The following is a 23,368-nucleotide window of genomic DNA, read 5'->3' on the forward strand; positions in this document are numbered from 1 at the left end:
GCCAAAGGCAGGCTGCAGCTGTGTGTCTTGACTTTCTGGTTACCTCAGTCCAGAGGGACAAGCCACAGACGACTGCCACAAAGGCCCTGCATGCGACCAATTTCCATGGCCCAGCCTCTGAAGGCCAGGCCGGCTTGGACAACAGCTCAGTTTTGCTGCAAAACTTATTATAATCATAACCACTTCCCATTTTAATCTGGAGCTCTTTATAATTTACCAAGGCCTTTCACAGGAATTAGTGCCTCTGACCCTGCACACACTCCTGGGGGTGGCCCTGGGCAGGGAGGCTCATTGTGTGAGAGGCCCGGGGAGGCTGACACAGCAACTCCAAGTCACACAGGGAAAGCTGGGCTAGGTTGTGAATGGTGTCTTTGGGCTAAGAACCAGCTGTGTGGCAGGAAATCTGGGGCTGGAATTTGTGTGACTCCCAACCTGAAGTGGTATAGTAGCTTCCATTTTGGGTAAATTAGCACAGACTCAGTTTTGTCCCTAAAATGTCCCCTTCTGGTGTCTGAATAGGCCACGCTTTCCTGAGCGGGGGAGTGAGGAATGTGGCTCCCGCTAGCCCACCAGAAGTTATAAACCACAGCTGGTCTTTTCTCTGAATAGGACTCACAAAGGTTCTGGATTTAAAACAGTGAAACCATTATGAACGACACTGTCATGGTGGATACATATTATACATTTGTCAAAACCCACAGAATATACAACACAAAAAGTAACCCCTCATGGAAATGATAGACTTGAGTTAATAATAATGTATCAATACTGGTTCAGCAATTGTAACAAATGTACCGTAATGCAACATGTTAATAATAGGGTGGTGGGGGAAAGGAAGAGGGAGTATGGAAGGGGGTCCTATACTTTCTGTTCCAATTCCCTCTAAACCTAAAACTGCTCTATAAAGAGTTTAAAATTAAAAAAAACAAAAAAACCAGACATCAGTGAGCATATATAAAGCAGTTACTATGTTCCAGGCACTGTTCTCGGCCTTTATCACACTAACTCACTTAATCCACCCAACAGCCCTGTGAGGCCAGTATCACTATCTTCCTGATTTTACCAGTTGGGGAAAACAAGACACCAGAGAGGTGAAGTGAGCTGCCCAAGTTACACAGCAAGTGACCAAGTCAGGATTCACACCCAGAACCTGTGCCCTTAGTGGTGAGAGTAATGGGATTATCATTGGGTTGCCACCAAAAGCCTGTCCCCTTCCCCATGGGGTCCTGTCCTGTGTGTGCATCCCATCTTGCTCACAGATGTAATACAGCACATTAGTCTAGAGGTCATGAACAATGGGTCCAGGGCCAGATACACCCCGTGGACATATTTTCTTGGACCCTCTAGTGTTTTAAAAATATTTGAGCCATCAAAATTCATCAAGTTACGTGCTTAACATTTGTGCATTTTGCCGTATGTAAATTTATACCTCCATAAAGCAGTGAGCATGAAAATATGTGCATATATATTGAGCCAACATTTAAAAACCAGAAGAGATCCAAATTGCTGGCTTCTCTTAGAAAATCAGAGGATCTGGCCACCCTGAGCCCACATTCCACCGACACCCCCCTGGAGCCCAGTAGCGGCCTGCTGCTGAGACAGCCCGGGGGACGGCAGTGTCCTCTGGCCTCCCGTGCACCTGCAGTATAGGTGTGGGCCCGTCCAGACCCCACCATGAGCATTAGCATTTCTCTCTGGCCTACATCGACAGCCTTTCCCCTTGCTTTGTTTTCCCTACACTCTTCTTGGGTTCCATCAGCCCCTGCACTTTCCTTCCTTCAAACAGTGATTTCACAAGCTGTATGAAAAACAGGCATGATGAGAGGGTGTCTTGAACTGGTCTTATGTCCCACTCCCAGGGAGGCCCACGTGGCTGGCAAACTGTAGCAAGATCTCCACGTGAGCCCTGTACCCCACAAACAGAACGGTTAGGCTTGGGGAAAAGGGGCCACTTAGAGAATCTGGATGATTCTGTACCTTCCTGGGTGATAAGAAACTTGTAAGCAAAGCAGAGAAAGACCCCGCTGGGCTTGGAGTGCTGGGTGTTCCAATGGGAGTGGCAGAGCAAGGAAGGTGGGTCCTGGAGGGCGGGGGGGGGGGGGGAGGCCGAGAGGCCACAGGCTCCCATACAGCTGGGCACTCACAGAAGGACTCTGGAGGCAGGTGTGAGTGACTGAGGTCTGAAACCTGCATCCTCGGCTGTGTGACCTTCGGCAAGTGACTGAGCCTTCAGAGCCTCCACTTTTTCAACTGTGAAATGGGTTCAGTGATGTGAACAACTGTTGAAGGACCAAATCAGGGAGGGGAAGCAGCTGGCCCAGTGTCTGCCTGGACAGCACTTCACGGATGTGCATGGAGCGAATGAATGGTCATCCTTTCCTTGACCTTTCTGTGCCTCAGTTTCTCTAGGGAGTATGGATACCAAGGGCCATCATGGGTGTCAGACACCAGCAGTTTTAAGATATGCTTTGTTCACTGTTAAATATGAGGTAAGGTTGGGCAAGCCATAAAGGGTTCTTGGGATTTCTGGGCACAGGGTTTTATGGGTGTTAGAAGTCAGTGTGATCTGGGGGGGGAGGGGTGAGAGGTGGAAGCCGCTGGAATTAGAGGGCTGGAGTCAAATCGCCAGAGTGCGGGGTGTAGGCAGAAAGTCAGTGATGCCAAGGATCATCCCACCCTGCCTGGCAACAAGTGCCCTTTGAAGCACAGGGCACTCCGGGAGGTTATGCCGGGCCCAAAAGACACCTGCTGCTCCGAGCTGGTTTGCTGCCCCTGGCCTGGCCTCTGAGCGCTTGCTGTCCTGTGTTCTATCGGCTACATGCTGTAGTGTCCTTGCTCCTGGGGGGAGGGCTGCAGGGGTCCCAGGTGGCTGCTGTCTCCTCTCTGGAATTCTCCAAAATGCCAGCCCAGAAGATTGGAGTTAAAAGAGCATGCGTGCCCTTTATGAAATGGCGGCCACCCAAATGTCATGCTAGCACCACCCTGCCCAGGCTTTTAAATATAGCAGCGTTCTTTCTGGATGTCTCTGTGGAGTGTGGCTCAAGACAGCCCCATGACAGCCTCAGTCACACATGTGGGGCACCACTCTGCCTCTAAGTTCCCAGCGGTGGTTCTTGACTATGGTTTAGCTTCCTGACTTGGGATCCAGGTTTGGGGGACCTGGGTCCCAATTCCAGTGTTCCCCCCATACACACACTTCTTTGTGGTCTTGGGCAGCCCCTGGCCTTCTCTGTGCCTTTGTTTCCACATCTGAGGATTATGTTAAAAATGAAAGTGATATGATAATGATTAAACATGATATGCATAAAAATTTCTCAGAGCACAGCCTGGCAAACAGACGACACTTAACAGATGTTGATTTTACTATTACTAATTATTGTCATCTTCAATGTGCAAAGCACTATGCTGGGATGAATAAACCACAGCCCCAGCCCTCAAGTTCTAGAGAAAGAAAGAGTGAGACCAAGGGAAGGGGCAGAAGGTAAGCAGCATTTGAAGAGAGAGAATGAAAGAAGGAGAGGTTTATTCTGCAGGGTACAGGCTAGAGGAGGGCTTCAAGGAGGAGGTAGCACTGGCTTATGAAGGATGAGAAGGTGGTTTGATTGGCAGAGGAGGGAGAGAGGGAGTTTGCTGTACAAACTTCATCAGCACATGGGTGGTAGGTGCAGTTACCATCTCTAGTGCCCAGATGAGGAAATGGAGGCACCGAGGGGTCAAGACACAGTTCAGAGAGTAGGCAGAGCAAGGATTGCAGACAGGGAGCCCTGACTTTGAGGTCTGTGCTTTTAGCCCCTGCAATGTGCTGCAAGACCAGACTTGCTGCAGCCTGTCCCAGTTGTATAGAGGTCACTCAGGTGGCACACAGAGTCCCAGTTTGCCTCAGTTCCCAGTACTCCCTGTTCCTTGTCTGTTGTCTGTACTATTCATTCATGAAGCTTACCTGCAGGGCCCCTGTGGGCAACTAAGCTCACATCCTTGCTTTGGGGTATGAAATGTCCCCCTGGTCCCAACTTTCCCCCTACTTCTGGGAACCCCATCGGGTACCTGGACACAAACAGAAGGCATCCAGGGTGGTGGAGAGCTAGGTTCTTTTCCCCTATCCCAATCCCATCCCTTAGCACCTGCCACAAAAATGTCAGCAAACCTTTTAGTTCAAATGTTCCCTGCTTTTTTTTCTTACTCTCTCTTCACCAGGAGTACTAACAGCATCAATTTAATGAAAGCAATTTTTCTGTTCTCCTCTTCCCTTCCCACCATCCAACAAAACTTGGAAACATGATTTGTAAGGAAAAACAATCAGAACCATTCACCTTGGGCTAGAAATGGAACTGCTTCATCCCCTCTGCTCTGTTGGGAGAATGCGCTTCTATTTGTCAGGGGAGGGGCTCGGGTGGGGAACCCCATTTTCTTTGCTGTTTCTTTGTGACAGGTGGCCCTTGCAAAGCCCCCACAACCCTCATTCTCCTAGCTGAGAGCCCAGGATGGCAGCACACAGGGGAGAGGCATATGTTTGGTAAGAAACGTGGAAATAATCAAGTGTGAGTAGATGCATGCAAGTAATTTAATTACCCCACACAGCTATGAAGTCTCTTGGTTTCTGCTTCCGTTATTAATGATGAATGCTAACTATCAGTAGACATCGGCTGAGGTTTCCTGATGTGATGGGTGAGGGGGTTTGGGTGCCCCCCCCGGCTGCCATACCTGGCTTCTCACTGACCAGGCTGTTCCCTGCTTCCAGCTGCCCCCCACCCCATATTGGGATTGACAAGGAGGTACACTACAGACCTTGTGATGGAAGCACCCAGCACCACCTATGAGTAGACGTGTCAGAAACACTGAACCTCAACTGGATCAAGCCTCTAGATCCAACTGGCACTGCGCAGCAAACATAAGGGACAGACGGACCAGTTAAATCACGCCACAGAGACACAATCAGCAAAATCTCAGCTAGGGGTGGGGTGACTCACTCAAGGTCACACAGCTTAGAGGTGGAGTTAGGATTTGAATATACATCAATTATATCTCAATTAAAAAAGGAAACTATTGCTAACTTATTTTTTTTTTAGGTAAGGTGACATTCTGCTTGTTTTAGGAACTCAAATATTTACAGGTAGAAGGGCACAATGATTTGGATTTGCTTCAAAATAATCCAGGGTGACAGAGGAGACTGAACTGTTGAAACTGGGTGCATATGGCTCACTGTTTTATATTCTTTCTTTCGTGTGTTTGAGTTTTTCCATAATAGAGAGTAGAAGAAAGAGGAAGGAAAGAAAGAAGGAAGACAGGCAAGCAGGAGGAGAGAGTGGGAGGGAGGGTAGAAGAAAGAAAGAAATGATTGCAGGAAGATGTGCATTCTCTGAGTCAAATTTGACCACTTGAAATTTACAAGTCTGATCTAAAACATGGGTCAGCAAACTTCTTTGTGGCTAAGTTACAACTCCTCAACTCTGCCCTCATGGTGTGAAAGCAGACACAGATAATATGTAAGTGAAAGGGCATGGCTGTGTGCCAATAAAACTTTATTTACAAGAACAGCCCGTCAGCTGGCTTTGGCCCAAGGGCCGTAATTTGCCAATCCCTTGTCTAGAAGGATACCAGCTGGATTCAGCAACACCCCTTACTTGCTCTTGTGATCTTAGGAGAGTCACCTAACTTTTCCAAGTCACGGTTTCCTCCTCTGTGAAATGGGGATTAAACAAGATAATGAATGGATGGAGCTGGGTCCAAGTCAAAGTGAGCAGGCCCTCAACAAACAGTAGACTATTATTGCTATGTTATACGTGCTAGCACGTTTGTTCACTGCTTACAATAGCTTCTGGCATGCCGTACAAGCCTAACAAATATTTGTTGAAATGATGAATGATTATATCTGTCGCTATCAAGCAAAGAGAGTATGGATGACAGAATGTGGTCTTCTTACTACTTTTCAAAATGTCGAAGTCCCCCTGCCTTGTATCTTGAAAAAGGAAGATTGAGAACAGAGACATCTAAGTCTTACTTGTTCTACTTCACACTGCTAGGAGTTAGCTCCTGAGAGCCTCCTAAGTGGTCCAGCTGAGTCTGCTAAAGCATCAGAGACCCTTCAGACAAACTGGGCTGACTGAGGTCCACATACCTTCAGGACTCCTGAGGTGGGTGGTGGTTGACCATCAATCTCTGTCTGCTGATAATCATTCTATCACTGCTCCAGGAGCAAAACCCCAAATATCCGCAGTGACCTAAGAGTAACTTCAGCACGTGAAGCAGCCAATTGAAGGGGTGAAATGAGAGGGAGAAGTGGGACTGTGGGGAGAATGAATGGACAAAAAGATAGGAAGTTGAATGAGGCTGATGGCCATGTTGCGCATCTGTGATTGGCCACAGTGGTTGATGTTTGTACTGAGGCATTTTCCTGTCCATGGCTGACTGCATCAGGGGCTCGAGCTAGGCCAATGTCTTTGTTATCCCAGGAGTTTGAATTTGAGACTGGATGACTTTGACTCCAGTGACTGTGGGGGAAACCTACAGGCTGAGAAAGCCATTATGGGGGGCTACCTTCCATTTACCATGTGTGAAAAAAGCCAGTCTATAGAGAAGGGACTTCTCGTAGTGAAAGCAACTTCCTTGTTTTGGGGCAGCTCTTCCTGGGCCACCCTCTGGGATGCCCGGCTGCACCTGCTTTGGCCTCTTAGGCGGTCCCCAAAGAGTGCTGTGCTCATGGGCTTGGATTCAAATCCCTGTTCCACCACTAGCTACGGAACCTTAGGCAAACTTGATGGGCCTTTGTTTCTTTATCTGTACAATGGGGAAAGTACCAACACTGCCCTCACAGAACTGCTATGAGGATTAAATGACACAACTGTGCATACCACATACAAGAAATACCCTACACATGTCATTGTAGCTAACATTGTAATACATTCTTCTGTAGGCTGGCTTGGGTGGATTTTTGTTTCTTGCCCCCAGGAACTATTATTAAGATGCACCTCTGGCTGCCTTTGGCACCGACACCTCCCACTTGGAGGTAATGGTGGAGTTAGGGTCTCCTTTCTTCCCCCACAGAGGCCAGGGACAGAACCGAGCCAGAGAGAGAACACAGACGGAGGTGCTGCCTTGTTCCTGACAGCCCGGGCAGCCCACGCAGTTGCTGCTTTCCCATCCACTCACTGCAAAAAGCAACAGGCAAGGCAAACAGATGGCAGAGAGATAGCTTTTCCCCTCTCCCCTAAATAACAAGATGAGGGGGCAAAAAAAAAAAAAAAAAAAAAAAAGAAAAAAAGAAAAAGAAAAAAAAATGAACAGATTTGCACCAGCTAGGAGATCAAAGAGAAATGGCCATTTTTGCTGATAAACTTTGCTTAAACGCTGTCCCTGTGCCCAGGCACCCGCTAGTTCCGGGGTGAGACCAGGAAGGGGCCTCCTTGTTATTGCCTGTTGATGTATCATTAATTTCTTTCTGTTTCCTGCTACGGCATCCACCCGACTCAAGGTGAAAGAACACAACTGGGCTGAGACTTCTCAGATTGATAGATTGCATTTCTGTGCTGGGTCCGTTTCATGCTTGGTGACTTTGCAGCAAAGCAATTATCACTGTGGAATGCATAATGGCCTAATTAATAACTAATGTCAGGTTGGCCTCTGAGCCATGATTATACCTTAGCAGGCCAAGTTTTTTTTTTTTCTTTTAAACATTCTAAGAAAAAAATATTATCATTGACTGGTTAAACTGCCCAAGTGTCCCTACGCTGTGGACACAGGGTGTAGCAGCAAACATGGAAGCCTGGTAAGAAGAGAGGTGATTCACCACCAACGGCTGTGACCTTGCTCAGTGTCTGAACATTTCTGTGCTTGAGCATCTGCACCTGTAAACAGAGCCACCTTTCTGGAAGGGAGTGAGATTCCTGTCATACTTATATGAAATCTAGGGCACTTAATAATGGCTAAAGGCAATGATTCAAGCCAGACTGCCTGGGTTTAAATCTGTCTCTGCTCCTTACTAGCTGTGTGACCTTGGGCAAGTTACCTAGCCTCTCTGTGCCTCATTCTTCTCACCAGTAATGTTGATAACATTTACCTATAAGTTGGTCATGGAGATTAGTGAGCTGGTATCTGTAAAGTACTTGGGATGCTGCCTGGAACACAGCAGGAGCCACAGCAATGTTTGCCAAGATTACTATGTCAACATTCATTTAATAAATATTTACTCAGCACTTATTGTGTGTCAGGCACTGCGAGGGACCTAGGGACATAATGGTCTATGAAGTGCTCCCTCTTTGTCACTGCTCAGGCCAGGGCAGCATTATTGCTGCATATCTCAAGTGTTCCAAATCCGGACCCCCTTCCCTCCGCCCCACAGCCTCAGAGGGGTCCAGAACAGGCTTCCAGGCATGCTGTCCTCACATAAAGACTTGTGGCACCTCCTCTGTTTACAGACAAGGTGCAGACTTAGGCATTCAGGGGCTCTCTCTTTTTTTTTTTTTTTTTTTGTATTTTTCTGAAGCTGGAAACGGGGAGAGACAGTCAGACAGACTCCCGCATGCGCCCGACCGGGATCCACCCAGCACGCCCACCAGGGGGCGATGCTCTGCCCATCTGGGGCGTCACTCTGTTGTGACCAGAGCCACTCCAGCGCCTGGGGCAGAGGCCAAGGAGCCATCCCCAGCACCCGGGCCATCTTTGCTCCAATGGAGCCTTGGCTGCAGGAGGGGAAGAGAGAGACAGAGAGGAAGGAGAGGGGGAGGGGTGGAGAAGCAAATGGGCGCTTCTCCTGTGTGCCCTGGCCGGGAATCGAACCCGGGACTTCTGCATGCCAGGCCGATGCTCTACCACTGAGCCAACCGGCCAGGGCCTCAGGGGCCCTCTTGTCCTGTCCAAATGTGCTTCTTGCCCTTGTCCTCTCCCCAGATCCCCATATATCGTAGCTCCAGATAAGGTTTAGTGGCATCACTCACAAGACAGCCATTGAAAAATAATTATTCTTCACTTTAAGCTTTGTATGTGCTATGTATGCATTGGGCCGAGCACTCCACACACGACTATCTTATTTAATCCGCGTGAAAAACCTGTACACTAGGTACCATTTTGTTGATGAGGAAACTGAGGCTGAAAGAGGGGAAGTGACCTGCCCAAGATCACCCAGCTATTTATCAAACTAGAGCTTGAATCCAGGTCGGCCTGACACCAAGGCCTGTGCTCTTACCACCCCACCTCACTTTCCATGTTGCATTCTGTCCAAGTCTTCCTAATCTGAGCTGGGATGTCACCTCCATCAGGAAGTCTTCCCTGATCTTCTTGGCATACCCTAGAACATTAATGGACAGTGAGTGTGGGCTTCTGATGGGTGGCTTGGCCTCCTTGTTGGCCAGAGCTAATTCCTTCTCTTACCCAGTCCAGCACAGAGCAGGGCACACAATAGGAGCTTTTTTAACAACTCTCACTATTAAAAATCCTTCCTTGTTCTTGCTTTGCTCTTCCCTGGAATTGGAAAGACCCTTGAATTTCATCTCCTGTTTACCTGTCCAAAAAGTACCGATCCTACTGTGTAAAAAAGTGTGGGTCCCAGCTCTGTCTCTAATAGCTATTGAGGTAGGTGCTTCATCCATCAGGGAGTCCACAGTGCAGCACTCAGGGTTATGCGAGCTATGTGAGCACATAACCCCAATTATTATTCCCTTCTTGGGCATACAATGTTATTGTCAGCCTTCCTTGGGCATGACCTTGTAACTGAGTCTGGCCAAGGGAATATTGGGCATGACCTTGTAACTGAGTCTGGCCAAGGGAATATGGGCAGAAATGATATGGCCATTTCCAGATCTGGCCTTTGAGAACCTCCTGTGAGATCTACCATATTTTCTTCTTTCTTCACATGCTGACTAAATAAATGAAGGGGACCATGGGACACAGTGAAGAGCAGAACCAGGAGATGGGAGAAACCTGGATTCCTGAATGACTGTGTGGAGCACAGTCCCTCTCCCCCACCAACCAGCACTAGACTGATGAGCCAGGAATAAACTTCAGTTGTGTTTGGTGTTGCCACTATAGGAACGAGCCACAGTGACCAGTGCAGACACACACAGGTTGGAATCCCAGTTCTTCTATGTCTTAGCTGTGTGATCTTGGTGTCTCAACCTCTCTGAGTCTCAGTTTCCTCATAAAAGAAACACAGTCATCTCTAACTTAAAATCTTCTAGAATATTCCACAACATCCCAGATGTCAGATAACCCACCCTGAGTGTGGCTCAAGATATGAAAACCCACACCCATCTCCTGGCCCCACCATCTTTTTCAGTTCCTGGGTCTCAGGCAGCACCTCTGCTTAGTTCTGGGACATAGAATCATCTGGTTGATCTTAATTTTTACTAGTCCCCACGAATATGTAGTTTTATGTATTTTAATTAAGTGTTATTTTTTTGTGCTTGTGCTGGGAATAATTTTATTACAAGGCTGGAGCTTATAAATCTCAGGGAGGAAATAAATAAGAGACCTTTGTCTGTTGCAATGTGGGCTCCAGGGCCAGGAAGGAGGAGGGTGGAAGGAATTTAGGAGGTGGTCTTTGAGGGTGGGAGGCATTGGAGAGGCCAGCGAGCCAGGGTGAGCCTGGTTTAAGGTGATTCTGTGCTTGGCCGGGTAGATCTGGGAGAGAGGGGTTAGAGGCTGGGCACAGGCAAGGACCTGGGGATTCCAGTCCCTTGGCTTTCAGCACTGGCAATCCCCATGGTCCCTCCTGCCTCAGGACATTTGCATGCAATTCTGTCCTTCCTGTGGCTAGAGTGTTCCTACTTTAGCTTTAGTTCACAGGTCATTTCCCACTGGAAACCCTCCCCGACATCCCAGGACACTCTCATAGTCCCATGGTGCTCATTGTCACACCCCTTGCTGTAGACAGCAATGATATATTTACTTGTTGTGTGAGGGTCTTCCCCCAGAAGGTCAGTTCAGGCAGGGGATGGACTTTTTATTATTTACTCCTGTGCCTAGAACAGTGTTTGGCACATAGTGTTTGGCTCTGTAAATATCTGCTGGTAAACAAATGAATGAGTGAAGGAATAAATGAATGACTAGGTCAATTCAATCCCTCTCACTCTCTGGATACCTAAAGGCAGGAGCCAGCAAACTTTTCCTATAAAGGGTCAGATAATAAATATTTCTAGCTTGGCAGGCCACGTGGGTTCAACTCTGCTGTTGTGGAGGGAAAGAAGCCACAGGTAACACATAAATGAATGTTCCTGGATGTATTCCAATAAAACTTTATTTTGTCCAGAGGGCCATAGTTTGCTGACTCATGTCCTAAAGCATGCCATTTGTACCTCTGTTCTTACTTGGTACAAGGATTACTTTCAGTGGTAGGCTGGGAGCTGGCCTGCGGCAACGTGCAAAAGCTGACTGTTAGATTTCCAGAAACTTTGCAAGCTGGTTGCTAAACACAGCCATTAACAAAAATTAAATCATATAAACCTATAATTATAATAAATAAATTATATTAAAAATAATGGTTCTACAACATGTGTAAATCTTGAGGACATTATGCCGAGTGCAATTAGCTCATCATGAAAAGGCAACTAACTACAGTATGGTTCCTCCTTACATGAAGTACTGAGAGTTGACAAAATCAGAGAGACGGAAAGTAGAATGGTGGGCACCTGGGTGGGGAGCTGGTGTGTAACGGGGACAGAGTTTCAGTTTGGTAAGATGAAGAAAAGCTCTGGAGATGGTTGAGGGTGATGGTTGCACAACAGTAAGAATGTACTTAATGTCACTGAATTGTACACTTAAAAATGGTTTAGATGGTAAATTATATGACTATTTGGCCACAGAAAAATTGAAAGAATAAAAAGGAAATAGTGCTCATCACTTCCTAATTATTTGATTGCATTTTACTGTTCTCTGGGCTTTGAGGACATCTAGATCTACTGTGTCTGTACGGCAGAAATACTACATCTGAGAGGCTACTGCTGCATGTGTCTCAGCTCCATGTTGGCAGCTGGAAACGGGCATTGGGGGGGAGCACGGACACCACGAAAATGCCAGGCTCTTCCCTGCCATAACCCCAGGGTCTAGCTCAGGGTCTGAACATAGTAGGAGCTCAAGAAATAGTTTCTGAGTCAAGAATGTGGGCTGGCTTCATCTCCTTCGGTGCAAATCCTGTGATTGTCACTGCCACTGAGGGGTGGGGTGTCCACAAGGCTGTGAGTGCCATGATGACAGGAACAGTACCGGGGGCTGCTCGCAGCCTCATCCCTAGAGGCTGGCACTCCCCTCTTATACAGCGCGTGCCAAATAGATGTCTGCTGCAGAGTGAAAGTCTCAGGGACTAAGGAGGGAAGCAGGGGTGTGCATGTGTGTTTTAGGGGAGCTGATGGGAGGGGAAGGGATGACAGCACTGAATAATCATGATCCTATGGCCCTACCTCTGGGAGGCTTACACGACATCAAGACCTTTACCTGTGTGAATCCTTCTGGGGAGCAAGGGCTGTGCCCATCCCCATTCTACATCCAGGGAGACTGGGGTTTACTGAAAACCCTGGCAAAGGACAGAGCTGGGATGTGAACTCAGGTCTGTGTGACTCAAGTCATTTCCACTGTACCACAGGTGCCCGATGAATAAGTAGAGGTGTTCACCCTCTTACCTTTAAAGCTTAGCACAGTTTCTGGCATATGATAGGAACACAACTATTTCTCAAACACATGAGTCCATGATAATGTTGACAATCTTAGCCCTGGCACCTAGCACCATGCCTGGCACATAGCAGATGCTCAATAAAATCTACGAATAAATGAATGAAAGCATGAGTGACTGTGTGAATGGCCACATGAGCTAAGCCACATGTCCCATGACACCGGCATGGCTGCTGCACCAACTTTTGCTTTTGCATCCCGCCACAACCCCCTGCCCCAACGCCTAGGTAGACACAAGTGCTAAGAGACAGTGGCATGAAATGGATGCGCTTCCTGAGGTCTAATCTCCCCACTGACTGGCCCCTCATGGCCTCCCATAATGCAGTCCATTAAAAGGCTTGTAAATTTTCATACACGAAAGCTGACCATGGCATCAGCATAGACTAATTGTTGTTAAATGTGCGGGAATGTTGCCGCCGCGCCGCTGGAACGATCACTCTTCCCAGCTCGGCCCATTCCTCTGCAGGCGGAAAGCTTACAACGTTCACACAAGGCCAAAAAGCAATTCATGTCAAAAAGATCAATAATATAAAAATAAAGCATGAGAATTCTAGTTAAAGGGAATGTCATATAAATATGGGCTTCACGTCCGTGATTCCAAGATTAAAAAAAATCAATCAATATTGTTCTTTAGATGATGTTATTTCTAATGAGAAATACCCGGAACAACTGCAAATAACTGCTTAACTGGGGGGGAAAAGCATTAATAATTTACTTTATAAAGCACATGATACCGAATGAAAGAGGATTGCTGCTGGTTCTTAATTTGGTTGTAATACAGCATGACAGGTTCAATGATGCTTTGGTGAGTTCTTAATGTTAAATTCAGAAGAATGTTCGGCTCATTATAAGTTTTACCCCAAGCTGGGCAAGGTAAAGCCAGAGGGGCAAGACTCGGTCATGGGGGCCAAGGAAACTTGAACCATCAACGTTAAGTCATCAAAGAGGCGGCGCAGGTAGTGTGTGCATGTACATGGGCTAGCGGGAGGCAGTAAAGACGGACAGAAGTTTTCACTGCATCTGGCTTAAGCTGCAAACGACAGCCTGTTTATTGAGCACTTAGTATATGCCAGGCCCTGGGCCGAGTGCGCAGACCAGGGTTTGAATCCCAGCTCCCCGTGCGCATTGGGTTTCCCTGGAAGAGTCTGCCTGAACAAGCTCGCAGAGACACATCTGAAAGACGTGGGTCTGGCTTAGCGACAAAGTCTGCCCTAGCCCTACCCACCTGCAAGTGTCCAATTTAGGCCCTCAATCTAAAATCTCCATCCTCAGCTCCTCCAGCATACCCCCAGGTCCCCCGGGTGGGCTCCATTCAGCAGCTCCCCAAGCCAGGTTCTTCCATCACCTCTGCTGAAGAGCTGTGTGGGCCTGGGCATGCCACATCACCTCTCTAAGCCCTGGCCCCTCACAGGGAGAGAACAGCCCAGCAGCACCTCCCTTGCCATGCTATAGGGAGGGGTGCTGTATGAGGGGCATTGCTAAATGCTCCAGGAATGTCGCTGGCTGCGACCCAGCCTGAGTTAGCTAGCACTCCCCACCATGTGCAGCGTGTTGCACCTCGGCGACCTCGCCTGGGAAGGGGATGAAAGCGGAAGCCTCCTCGCGGGGCCCTCAAGAGGAATTGGGACCAGCAAGTCTCAGTCAGTCTGCTCAACACACCGCCTAAAGTTCAGGGAGTGTGCACTACGTGCTGGACTCTGCTCTTGGGGCTTTTCAGTACTGACTCCTTTCACTCTCACGCTGACCCTGTGAGGTGGGCACTATTATCATCTTTACTTAGAAGTTGACACGGATGTTAACTAGACTTATTGTGGTGATCATTTTACAATATATAAATATCGAATCATTAAGTTGCACACTTGGAACTAATATAATGTTGTATGTTAATTAAACCTCATGAAAGGGTGGAGGGGAAGCCAAGGGAACTGAGACGTAGTGAAGTTAAGTGACTTGCCCAGGGTCACACAGCTGGGAAGTGGATGAACTAGGATGCAAGCCTCAGACCCCACATGTGCCCACCTCCAGTTCACCTTCCTGCTGGTCAGCAAGGCTGCTTCTCCCTGGCCTTGCAGACTGGCCAGGACTGCACATGTGTAAAATCTACTGTGTCCCTGAGGGGGCCCCACTTACAAAGGAACAGTCGTGCCAGTGCTGGGAGCAACAGAGAAAGGGTACTTTGAGGAGCAAGATAATTATGACTTCAAAGAGCAAATAATGTTAAAAGGAAAAAAAAAAAAAAGTCCCTGTAATTAAACTGCAGCTCAAAGGGAAGGGCAGCAGTTGTGCAGGCAGATGCAGAACAGAAGGGGACACAGGGACCATATTACGATGAGGCATGCATGGGTGAGGGACCCAGGGCCCGGGCAGGGAGGGACATGCCTGTCTCAGGCAATCTGGGCTGTGATGACACCTCCATGCCCTTCTCAGGCAGCGTGGCTGCAGAAACACGAGCTGACCCCTTGGGGGTCTCGTCCTGGGTTAAGAGCCCTCTACCACTCACCACTGCCTAGGAGGGAAAGGCAGGGAGTCCTCAGCGTCTGGGGCTGGGGAAGACAACTGATGACTTCAGGCTCTGGGTACTGTATGTGCGCAGTGAGCAGAGGCTTGGGTGGGAGTATGGGGGGCTCAACTAGAAGTCTCCTCCTCTCAGTAATCTTTGAAAAATGTCACCCCCCCCCCCCCGCCACACCATCTGATTAGCAGCCAGAGGGATGCTGTTAAAACCTGACTCAGATCTGGTCCTTCCTCCAATCTAAAGTCTCCCATGGCTCCCACCTCATTCAGAGTCACAGACAGAGCACTTCAAGTGGCCCCTAGGCCCTGAAAGATCTGGTGTTCCTCACCTCAAGATAGATGCGTAAAGGTGAATAATGCTGAGTGCCACAGCATTTAAGTCTTCGTGATGCCTAATCAGGAGGTGGCATGTGGCACCCTGGCCTTTGCTCTCTCTTCTTGTCTCCTGCTGGTCTGACCAGGGTCTAATCAACCACCAGGATTCTGGCAGGTGGATATGGGCAAAAGAAGGGAGTTTGTGCCTCTCTGCTCACCTGAAACTGGGAGGGACTCAGGTGGACTAAGTCTGGCACCTTTGCCTGCCAAGGTATGCAGGGAAGAGTCTGAGATGCCTAGGACCACAGCAGGTCATGAAGTCTTAAATTTCCTACCAAGGGGGCAGCCTGAAATCCATGTGAATCATATTGGCACAGTATCCTCAACACATTTTACAGGTGGTACAGAAGAGGGTAAGTGATTCAACTAGAGCTATACATGATTGATCAGGTCACTCACTCATCCAACAAACATCCACGAAGGCTGGGAGTTGTCACAATGGCAGGCGCCATGCCATGCTGCACTACCTAAACCACCCACAGAGGAGACAGCAAGACCCCAGCTTTTGCTTTCTGGCAAATCCCTATTCCAACAGTACCCCTCTGATCCTCCACAAACAGAACTTCTACTGAGCCTGCTCTCGACTGCCTTCAGCCATGAGGGTTTTTCTTGAGATGCACCCACTCCCATTAAAAGTACTAAGAAGGAGGGACAAAAGCCTCAGAACTGTTGACACTCCCTACCCTGGCCCATGAAGGGCAATGCCAAGCCTGAAGCTGAGGAGGCCATGTGCCTTCTGTGTGCCCTGGCTCCTGCCACAGCAACACCTGTCGCTCTACCTCCAGAACGAGGAGGGAGAAGGCTGCACTCTGTGGAGATGGAGGACTAGGGATTTGGCTCTGGGGAAAAATGTTTTGAGGAGGCTAAAGCCTGCTATGAGGCTGAGGCAGAGGGGTCAGAGGGTAAAGAAGAAAAGGGAGGGGGAGGTGGAAGAAAAAAGGGGAGAAGAGAGAGGAAGACAGGAGTAAAGGAGAAGTAGGGAGGAGAAGAAAGAACCTATACATGAATTATAAAAATCTGGGTGTTCTGGTGATTGCTTGCTGTGTAAGCAACTACCCTAGAATGTAGTGGCTCAAAACAACTTCATATACTCTATCATGGTTCTTTGGGTTGACTGGGCTCAGCTGGGCATTTTCCCTTGCCATCTTCTAGCTGGAGCTGCATTGACCTGATGGCTCAATTGGGTTTCATGGTCAACATGGCTCCTTGACCATGTAGGACCATGTGTCTGGCGCCTTGGTGTTCCTCTCTCATCCACCAGCCTCTCCATGCAAGCTGGACTCCTCACGGCGGGGTGGTGGCAGGGTAGTCACACTTCTATGAGAAGGCTGGGCTGGAGGTGGGATTGCCAGGCCAGCTAAGGCCTCTGCTTGGTACTGGCACAGGGGTCACTTCTGCCACATCCTATTGGCTGAAGTGGACACAGGCCCAGATTCAAAAGGTGGAGAAATGGGTACCACTTCTTGATGACAGAAAGCCAGCACACAATGCAGAGGTGTATGAGAGGGGAGGTGTTGTGCAGCTGCCACGGGGATGGGTATGAATATGAAGCTCAGCAAACAAGTGGAACTTCTAGGAGGAAACCAAACAGGCCTCCCACACAAGCTCCTGACATGATTCCTGGAAGTTGTTTCAGTTACAGGGACTGCACTCCAGGGATGCTCTTTGCAGGCAAGGATGGTGTCTCACCATCTTTGGACCTCCCACGGCCCTCACCTGGAGCTGGCACATGGTAGGTGTTTCATGAGTGTTTGCTAAGTGGACCTGCAAGGTGCCAAGTAGAAGGGTGGCCATTCTGAAATGGCACAAATGCCTGCCCTTCCCCACATGAAGAGGAGTCGAGCTGACAGCAGGTTGAGATCTTCACTGGGTCCAGCATCTGGAACACCTGGTAATGTAGTGATATCTCCACAAATCTTTGCTGAGTGAGTAAATGACTGAGTGAGTAAATGACTGCATACTCCACTGATAACGAATACATCCCTTGGTAAGTAGCATCTTGGCCTCTCCTCTAAGCTCCTAGATGGTGGTCACATCACAAGAGCTCCCTCTGACTCCAAGAGGACACAGAGAGAACATCTCACCCATGTGACCAAACACACCCACCACGATGAGAACGAATGACTCAATCCCGAATGAGAAAGCCATTAAATCTCATACATTCCTACAGAGGCGTCCGTCACAATTTACAGACAAGGACACAGTGGCTCAGAGACATAAAGTCACCTGCCAAAGTCAGCTAAGCAGTGTTAGGGTGGGATTCAGACCCTGGTGCCTGACCATCATGCTCCCCTGCCTCCCTTGGGGTTAGAGGCCCGGTCAGTCCTCTTGGTTCCCAAATTGCTATGGTTTGTTCAGACCCAGCTGAACAGGTCCATTCCAACTCAGCCCAAAGGTCCTGCTGTCATGCAGGCCGTGCCGCCATGGGTGTTTAAGAGGGAAGAAGAAATAAAACAAAAACTCCTAGCATGGCCCTGCCACCTTCCCAGCCTGGCCATTGCACGCACCCCTTAGAAAAGTTTCACCTCCGGTTTAGCATAACAAAACTTTTAATTTAGATGTTTTCATCTCTCTCCCTCCAAGTAAAAATAAGTTTAAAATAATGACTGTAATAAATGAAGGTAATTAATTGTAGTTTGTTCCTTTACTGTCTAGTCAGCTTAATTTTACCTTTTCAACTAATAATGAGAAAATAATTTTTGTGCTCGGAGAGTTAATGATATGTAACTGTGAGAATCGCTAATTGCATGTTGCAATCCATCCATCAGCAACCCCATCTGTGCGACTTGATTATGTTTGCTAAATTATTGCTTTGAATTATCTTTCATAAAGCAACTTTTGTAATTAGCGGGGCTTTCGTCTTGCTCTTTTCTCTGCGAGCAAGGATATTCAAACTTTGGCCATTTCAAGCTGTCTCCATTAAAGCCACCTTCTCTGGCTGTCTTTGTTCCCGAGCAGGGAATCAAGGCTGGCCTTTAAGCAATCAAGGCGGAGAGGAAAAGCTTCCCTGATTCACAGCAGGGCCGACTGGCTTTCTCCCCGCCCCTCCCACCAGTGTGCACGAGCAGCGGCGGGGGGGGGGGGGGGGGGGGGGGGGGGGCGCGCACACACACACACACACTAAAAAAAAAAAAAAAGACCCACACTCACACACGCAGTATGAAAAGATAAAAAGGATGCCTGATTCTGTAGATACCCGGCTGGTGGAATGAAATTAAGGGATGAACTTGAACATGTTATATTTCAACAAGAGGCCTGCACCCCACCAGGGAAGGAGAAACTGACAACGGTACGATATTCAGCCCTGTGGCGTTTTATGAGCTACTTTATGTGAGGAGGGAAGGTGTTTGCCTCAGGGAATATTCCTGGGAGGTGATTAATGCCCACTTGGGAATCCTCAGCTCTGAGCCCAGAGCCTGGTGGATAGTGAGAGGGAAGCAGCATAAAGGATGAACCCTCATTAAAAAAAATTAAAATGAAAATCAAATTTGGATTATGAACGGCCTGTGCGTGTGCGTCTGCTCTGGATGAAGAAGAGGCTTTTTATTAACACCTCTCTTTGGCGGTGTGTCTCCCCTGAGGCGTGGGGAGGGACGTGGCTGCCACCTTGGATTAGTCAATAGATCATGAGGAAAGCAGGGCTTTCGTGAATAAAACTCCAGACAAATGTAGTCTTTTTGGTACATTAAAGGGACAATGGAAAGCCATCTTAAGAAAATTAATGAAGTTCTTTGAAGATCCCCAGCTATTACAACAGCCTCTATTCAACTTGTAGAGTAGGTTTGGAAATGAGAATTCAGCGTTGTCTCTCCATTTGGCTGCACGAAGACTTTCTCTGACCCAGCACTGACTGCGTACCAACGGTGTGCCACATACCCCATCAGCTGCCTCTGCTCGGTTCTTTAAATCCCTACTGTCAGTCTCATTTGCCAGAGAAGAAGAGCCGCAGCCCAGAGAGGTTAAGCGTTTCCCCCAGGCCACACAGCTAGTATTTGCAAGCAGGGCTGAGATTCAAGCTGGATCTGTCAAAGTCCTATCTGGCTCTGCTTCCCACCACCTTGCACTTGGATCGTCTCTGGGTCATCAACCAAACCTAATGTTTAATGCTTTCTCATTGAAAAGATGACGTGGCCCTGGCCGGTTGGCTCAGCGGTAGAGCATCGGCCTGGCGTGCGGGGGACCCGGGTTCGATTCCCGGCCAGGGCACATAGGAGAAGCGCCCATTTGCTTCACCCCCCCCCCCTTTCTCTCTGTCTCTCTCTTCCCCTCCCGCAGCCAAGGCTCCATTGGAGCAAAGATGGCCTGGGCGCTGGGGATGGCTCCTTGGCCTCTGCCCCAGGCGCTAGAGTGGCTCTGGTTGCGGCAGAGCGATGCCCCGGAGGGGCAGAGCATCGCCCCCTGGTGGGCAGAGCGTTGCCCCTGGTGGGCGTGCCGGGTGGATCCCGGTCGGGCTCATGCGGGAGTCTGTCTGACTGTCTCTCCCTGTTTCCAGCTTCAGAAAAATACAAAAAAAAAAAAAAAAAAAGATGACGTAAGTTGTGCCTATTTTCTACAGGGACAGAAAGGCTTCTTCTTTTGGGTAAAAAGCCTTGAGCACCTAAGAAAGAGGCAGATTTCCCCTGGTACAGTGAAGGCTAAATAAACCTATGTTGGAGGTCAGTGATAATAAGAATAATAAAACAACCAAGACCAAGGCAATGTTCTAAGCCAGCGGTTCTCAACCTGTGGGTTGCGACCCCAGGGGGGGGGGTGTCGAACGACCAAAACACAGGGGTCGCCTAAAGCCATCGGGAAATACATATTTTATTTACATATTTACTTAATGTATTTTCCGATGGCTTTAGGCGACCCCTGTGTTTTGGTCCTTCGACCCCCACCGGGGTCGTGACCCACAGGTTGAGACTGCTGTTCTAAGCACTCCATAGATATTAGCTTTGTTGTTCTTTGATTACAACCCTATGAAGCAGGTAGAGTTATCATCTAATTTTACAGATATTTGAAACACAGGTGCAGAGAGGTCAAGGAAGTTGCCTGAGGTCAAACAGCTAGTAACTAGCAGAGGCAGGATTCAAACCAAGGTTGATCCTGTAGTCTGTGCTCTTCAGTCCCTAGCAGCTCTCTATGTGCCAGGCATTACATTTAACCCATTTCCCTGTATTATATCTCAGTTCATTCTCAAAACAACATGGAAAAAAAATTGATAGTGTATTCCCATTTAACAGATAGGAAAACCGAGGCTCTATGTGGCAAAGAGAAGCTCTACCACACCAACCCAAGCAATGGAACAGCTGGAAAAGTGATGCTCTATAGTAAAAGCTCAATGCCCGTCTTCAGGCTGAGGAGAGGGATCAGCTGCCCTGTGCTGAGTGCCCCTCATGGGACCAGGAGTTGGCAGATGGGGACCTCTTTTTTAAAAAACACAAAGCCATGACAACACAGTCCCAATGTTATTAGTCTCCTTTCTGTTTCCTTTTTTTCCCCCTCCTTTCCAGCGCAGGCACCTCACCACCAAATGAATCAATACTGAATGGCCCTATAAATAAATAAGCACATCAGTCAACTCAGTAATAAAATGAAGGGATGAAAAATATGGAAATCAGCGACATTTGTGTAAATCCAGTTATTGTTTACTTTAATACTGCCTTATGCGCTTATGTGGTTCCAAAGAGACAGATTTAAAGTAATGTGGCGCTTGGTGGATGACAGACTTTAAACGCATCTCTGCCAGTGAGCTCTGAGAAGGGCCAATCCGCCCAGGGTCCTGCTCGAATCCAGGGGAAGACTGAGAAGAGCCCCGTCAAGACTGAACACGTGAGAGGCAGCCTCCCCTTGCACTCCCTGCCCCAGTGTAATTCCATACTTTTCCTTGCTGACCTCCTGAGCCAGCCAGACAAATGGACCTTCTGAGAACTCTGGTCACAAAGTCAAGCCAAAAGGAGAAACGGGGGAGGTTCAGCCCCCTCCCAGAGCTCCAGGAAGGTGAGAGAAACTGCTGAAGACAGCTCAGGTATGGGTGGGCAGGAAAGAATGAGAACAATGCTGCCTTTATACTCCGAGGGTGAGCTGGCAGAGAGGATTTCAGGATAGGCTGGAGAGGGTCTGGACTTACATGCAAGGCTGCCTTAGAGAACCAGAGCGGAGCAAAATGCCGGGGAGAGCAAAAGCTACCAAGTACAACCCCCCCGCCAAATGAGAAACCAGCTTGGAAGGTGAGGTGGTTTGTTCCAGGTCACAGATATTTTATGTAGCAGAGCTGGTGGAAGGCTGGGAAATTTCTAGGAAGAGGAAGATTCCTTGGGATCAGACACCGGAATCCCATCAAACACAACAGAGAACCTACTCTTATCACAACACTACTGGCTGATCTAGAGGGGATGGAGTAGAGACGTTTCTCCCAAACTTCCAGAGGCTGCTGCTGGCCTCCCCCGGCTACTGCAGGTGGGACAGGAGAGTTAACTGGGTTTGGAGTATGCCATGGGCCTTGGGTCTTACCTCAGCTTGGAAGCTTTTTAATACAGGAGCCACCATCTCTCTGATTTCCTGAAAAAGAGATCAGTGAAGAGTTCACCACAGTGCTAGGTGGGACTCCCATGGCCCCTGACTGCAGTTCACTGTCGTCCCCTAGGTCAGCATTTCCCAAATACATCCTGTGGACCTGGCGCTCAATGGAATTTTATAAGGGTTCCTCATATATACACCTATACACACACTGACAAACACACAAGGGGACATTCAAGTTTCTTCCCTGCAGGACTTTTTTGAGCCTTTTACTACAATGCACACTGGGGATTTCTGGCAGAGGGACAGAAGTAGCATTTCATGAAATGCTGATTTGATGCAAGGCATCTGTGTGACTGGTGGTCCATCATGGGATACTCTTTGGAGTGGGGACTGGAGAGGTGACCCGATTATCCACACCCAGGGTCATATCACCAGGGTCCCTTCATGAGAACCATCCATCCGTTAGGTGGTACTCAGGGGCTGTCTCCTCCGTTTCCCCACCCAGCATTTCGGCAGCCTTGCTCTGTGCTCATCCCTCCTTCCACAAGAAAACATGTGGTTTCTAGGGGCTGGGCTGGGTCACCTTCACAGCGCCCAGCTCAGAGGATGGGCTCTGTAAAGGTCTAGTGACCTCTATGGAATTGGGCAATCTTCAAAGGGAGCTGCCTATTTCCAGGCCCTCATTTCTTGCTTTTCCCAAGTGACCTCGAGTTTCCCAGCCCTGAGGGCTGCCCTGGTAGACTCCAGTGAGTTCTCCCAGCATGCAAGAGAGAGGCTTTTAAAACCAAGTGTCCTCAGATACCAACCCTAAATGCTCTAGTCTTTTCTGACCCTGTGGTGACCCACCCAGCCGCTGTCAGCTGTGGCCCACAAGAGACCCCCATGGGCAGAGGAGCTGCAGGCACTCTAGAGCACAGGGATCGAGAGCAGCAGAGAGAAGCAGGGAAGAAAGGGACGGGCAGAAAAATGCCTATGTTCAGGTAAAGAATAGCTTATATTGCTTCTGACCTGGAAAAATATCCCTCTTCTGGGTCCTCGGTTCCTCTCCTCACTGGCTCACGTGTCCCCTAGAGTTTCTCAGAGCCACTGACAAACAGATAAATGCTGGAGATCTTCAGAAGGGAGAGAGGGAGTGCATGGGAACCTAATGGATTTGGTCACAAGGAACAACAGGTATGTGGGCAGAGCAATGGAAAAGAAAACTTCAGTTCAAAGGCTGTGAACTGAAGTGCCGTCAGAGCCAGGGGAAGTGGACACAGTGAGGCAGGCTGGCAGGTCCCATGGCTCATCTCTGGAGAGGACACAAGTTCCACGGGGATGGCAG

The 23,368-nt window shown here is 48.6% G+C and overlaps 1 protein-coding gene across 5 annotated transcripts in view; it reads right to left on the minus strand.

The window, feature by feature from the left end:
* The window catches only part of CUX2 (cut like homeobox 2), a 229,700-nt gene that overhangs the window by 58,202 nt on the left and 148,130 nt on the right, over positions 1-23,368 (minus strand). For all 5 annotated transcript variants that reach the window (XM_066370929.1, XM_066370928.1, XM_066370927.1 and 2 more), the window contains exon 3: positions 22,036-22,083. In XM_066370929.1, the coding sequence (XP_066227026.1) occupies positions 22,036-22,083 (48 nt within the window). The remainder of the gene's footprint in view (positions 1-22,035; positions 22,084-23,368) is intronic.

Source organism: Saccopteryx leptura, chromosome 2 (assembly GCF_036850995.1).
Source record: "Saccopteryx leptura isolate mSacLep1 chromosome 2, mSacLep1_pri_phased_curated, whole genome shotgun sequence".
NCBI classification, from domain to species: domain Eukaryota; kingdom Metazoa; phylum Chordata; class Mammalia; order Chiroptera; family Emballonuridae; genus Saccopteryx; species Saccopteryx leptura.